This window comes from Nylanderia fulva, unplaced genomic scaffold, assembly GCF_048542155.1.
Source record: "Nylanderia fulva isolate GAGA-0341 unplaced genomic scaffold, ASM4854215v1 Scaffold111, whole genome shotgun sequence".
Classification (NCBI taxonomy): Eukaryota; Metazoa; Arthropoda; class Insecta; order Hymenoptera; family Formicidae; genus Nylanderia; species Nylanderia fulva.
This window is the reverse complement of record NW_028189313.1, coordinates 51,688-56,117: the sequence shown is the minus strand read 5'-3', so window position 1 is coordinate 56,117 and position 4,430 is coordinate 51,688. Positions and strand designations below refer to the sequence as shown.

At 48.3% G+C, this 4,430-nt stretch overlaps 1 protein-coding gene across 1 annotated transcript; it reads left to right on the top strand.

Moving 5' to 3' along the window:
- Positions 1-328: 328 nt before the first annotated feature.
- On the top strand, positions 329-2,638 carry LOC146724900 (uncharacterized). Its single transcript, XM_085488296.1, has one exon. The coding sequence runs from the start codon at positions 329-331 to the stop codon at positions 2,636-2,638; it is 2,310 nt and encodes a 769-aa protein (XP_085344422.1).
- The last annotated feature ends 1,792 nt before the right edge of the window (positions 2,639-4,430 follow it).

Below are 4,430 nucleotides of genomic sequence, written 5' to 3'. Positions count from 1 at the left end.
CCGGAAGCCAAACGTATCTCCATCCGTCGACGTCGCGTCAAAGTCGTCGCTGCCGCGCATCAAGTTGCCGCCGTTTTCCGGCGCCTACGCTGATTGGCCGTCATTTCGTGATCTCTTCCTGTCCGTTGTGAGCAGCAATTCCATTTCGAACATCGAGCGCCTTCACCACCTCCGCTCATGTTTGACAGGTCAGGCTGAAAAATTGATAAGATCACTACCTGTCACAAGTGACAATTACGATTGCGCTTGGGCAATCTTGAACAAGCATTACGACAACAAAAGAGAATTAATCCGCTCCAACTTTGCCACGTTTACCGCCGTGCCAAAGATGAAGGGAGATACCGCCGAGGAACTGAGCCGCATCCACAACGCTGTCACCGCCGCCATCAATGCACAGGAGAGTATTGGACGTCCTATCAACTCGCACGGGATGGACCTGTTCAATCACCTGGTCATCGAATCGTTCGACGCACGCACTCGTCTCGAATGGGGTTCAGCCACGTCAGACTCCACCGAACCACCACAGAACGAGGCACTTCTGGACTTCATTAGTCGACGGGTATTGACCCTCAACGCCGCACGACCGAGGAGTGTCACAAAGGGAACTGGAGAGGCATCACGATTCGCCAAAGCGCACGTCACCAGACATCAAGGCACAGATTCACCTCAGTGTGCACTGTGTCGTGAAAAACATACACTGATGGCCTTCAAGGAGTTCAAGGCCAAGACTGCGGTCGACCGGAAAACGTTCGTGGAGACCAACCGACTGTGTTACAATTGTCTGGGCAACCATTTCTTGTCACGGTGTCAATCAAAAAAGAATTGCCTCACTTGCAACGCACGACACCACACCATGCTGCACGGGGCATCCACGTCACCACCGTCCGCTGAGGCTACTTCACTTGCCACCACACTGGCCACCTCACGGCAGTGTGAGAGTCACAAGGCCGTCCTTCTTGCAACTGCCCGCGTCAAGGTCGCGGACCGCTACGAATCACCACACGAGGTTCGAGTCTTGATCGACCAGTGCTCCGAGGTGTCCATCATCTCTGAAGCGCTGGCTCAACGTCTTCGTCTTCCTCGAGCTTCGACGAATCTGTCCATCTTTGGCATCGGAGGGACTCGCTCTGGATCGGCTCGTGGCAAAGTCACCCTGGACATCACATCCGACGTGACCAACGCCGAGCTTCGCGTGGTCGCCTTTGTGTTGCCTCGCATCTCACTACAACAAGGCACCGCTCAACGCGAGAATTGCAGCTGGCCTCACATCCAGGGACTCCGGTTGGCCGACCCGCGGTACCTGGATGACGACCCTGCGGAGCTACTTCTTGGTGCAGAGGTCTACTCGTTAATTCTTGAGGAAGGCCTTCGCAAGGGCGACTCACGCATGCCGATCGCCCAGCAGACCAGCCTGGGATGGATCCTGTCCGGAGGCTACGACTCAGCAGTCACTGACGGACATCGCCGCACGTTTCAGTGCACCGCCGACAACGACCTCGCTGACCTGGTGCGACGATTCTGGGAGCAGGAACGGGAGCCAGCAGCTGGGATCGTGCTCACCGCCGACGAAGCCAGATGCGAGGACCTCTATGTGCGCACAGTCACACGCACATCCAGTGGAAGATACGTGGTAAGGCTGCCATTTGCCTCACCGCCGACATCACTCAGCGAGACTCGTCGACCTGCAGAGCGCCTCCTGGAAGCAATGGAGCGGAAGGGAGCCCGTGATGCTCGGTTCGGTGATCTCTATCGAGACTTCATGGATGAATACGAAAACCTGCAACACATGGAGAAGGTTAGTACGTTTACGACAGGTTCTGGCCCCAGGTGCTACTTACCGCATCACGGGGTCCTCAAGGAGTCGAGCACGACCACGAAGCTCAGGGTTGTGTTCAACGGCTCCCAACGCACACGGTCCGGAGAGTCGCTGAACTCGCACCTCCTCACTGGAGCTAACCTCTTGCCAGCACTCGCTGACGTCTTACTCCGTTGGCGTTGGCATCGGTACGTTTTCGTCACGGACATCGAGAAAATGTACCGACAAATTCTTGTGCATCCGGAGGATTGTCGCCTGCAAACCATCCTGTGGCGCCACAACAACTCAGACAACATCCGCGAGTACGAGTTGAAGACCGTGACCTACGGACTGGCGTGCGCACCCTTCCTCGCCATCAGAACGCTTCACCAACTTGCTGCAGACCAAAAGGCACGATATCCACGCGGAGTCAGGGCGCTGCGACACGACTGTTACGTCGACGACGTGGTCACCGGTGCTGACAGCCTGGCGGATGCTATCAAACTCCAACAGGAACTACAGAGTCTCTGCATGGCGGGCGGATTTCCTTTGCGAAAGTGGGCTGCCAACAATCAGCAGGTGCTCACCGGAATTCCACCGGAACATCGGCTTCAACGTGGACCGCGCTCGTGGGAAGGAGAGAGCCACGCCACCCTGGGTCTTCGTTGGCATCCTCAAGGGGATTGGTTCTCCTTCACCATACGTCCACGTTCAACCACCGACCTCACGAAGAGACGAGTCTTGGCCGAGACAGCTCGACTATTCGATCCGATGGGCTGGCTAGCGCCTGTCGTCATCCGAGCCAAAATTCTGATCCAGTCTAGGTATATCCGACACGTGTAGTGACCACGATTCATTTCTTCACCTTCGTGAAATATAGCGCTTATTAGCTTGTACTTTTTTTTATTAATCGTGATATTACTCGTCGGCACGGCGGTAATCCGATTGTTGATAATTTTTTTAGAAGCACCGTTTACAAAAGTATATAAATTGAGCTGTATTACTACGACGGATAAAGTTGATTCGATTACGGTTTTCTTTTTCAACACGGTGCCCTTACATTCGTTACAATTGCCGTTTATCGTTTCCCATTTAGAAAATTCTACATTAATCAAACTTTGTAGAGTGACACCTTTTTTCCTTTTAATGTCGAATGTATAGGTAATATTAACAAACTACTGCTTTCCAGCTTAGTTACATTGTAATTACATTTGACATTCGAGCAACATGTTACGTGCTTTAATTCGAGTTTTAATACATCATTGATGTCGGAATACGTCGACATTAGAGCCGTAAAAAATTCCGAAACATCTTGTTGTGTTCGTTCTTCGAAGCGTTTTCCGACAGATCTTCTAACCGCTTGAATGTTGCAATATTTACGTTTACCATACGCGCAGATAGCATCAATCAATGCATTCGATGCTTTATTTTTCAGTATTTGTTGCCTAATACGTACGCAATGAAACGCACATTGTAATATTACATTAGCGTAACACGAAACAGCATCGTTATTGCAAAGGCCATATATTTTCCACGTAACTATACTTTCTGGTTCCTCACAATCATAATTCTGCATATCATCAATGATATTAGGGATATCCCATCGACGATCGTACATTTTCACAACCTTTTTCTCGGACGGATTGATTTGTGGCAGTTCAGATTTGAATATAGATCTCAGTCGATTATATTCTACAATGGCTCTCGAGTTTGCTTTAACTGATGCTGGATTGAAATTTATCAAATGTAGGCCTTCCAATTTACTTACTCGTGACAAACCTACATAGGCTTGACCATCACTGAATACAGTCGTTCCTAAATCCATCATTGCATTGTTACATGTAATTCCTTCGATTATAAATAATTCGACATTCTTTAATTTGTCTCTCAAAGTTTTCAAGACCATGTCTGACAATTGCGTATATTTTGGTGTAGATTCATGACTAACCGGTAGTTGAAACATTCTATGGATTGTCAAGCCATCGATATTGAATGCTGCGATACCCGTGGGAGCAGATATGGCAGTCGTTTTTTCCAAATTTATTCTGATTTAATGTTTAATCGTTTCAATTAGAAAACTTTTCCCTGTACCACCCTCGCCACTTACGTACAGTCGCAGAATCTGATTCTTATCTTGTAAAACTTGGCATACTCCATCAAAGACTCTTTTCTGGTCTTTGTTCAATTGCGACATCATTTGCGATAAATCAATCGGGTCGTCAATCTTACCAAAATCTTCCAGATCTTTCATCGCGTCGTCAGCTTCTATCGGATTACAATCCAGTTCATCGTCATCGGATTTGTCTCTGTCTGCTGTTTTCAGATCATTTTCGCGCTTCTCGATTAATTCAGCAACGTTCTCAAAAGCTTTCTGTATTTCTTCGAGCCTTTCGTGATATTTCATTGCCTTCGTTAAAACAGACTCTGAATTCTTAAAGGCATCCGTGTAAGTCTCGAATGTACCTTTGAGTTCACTCAAATCTCTCCATGGTTTGAACAGAAGAAGCAGCGAGTAAAAGTATTTTTCGGGCTCAGTTTTTATATTAAATCGATAATGGTTAATTAAATAACCCTTTTTTCGTTTTTTTAAAAATAAACCCGATGCCAGTTTGTAACACTTGACTTCGTCATTATT

Coding starts and splice junctions, on each gene's coding strand:
- LOC146724900 (XM_085488296.1), top strand. CDS start 329: ATGAAGGGAGATACCGCCGAGGAACTGAGCCGCATCCACAACGCTGTC.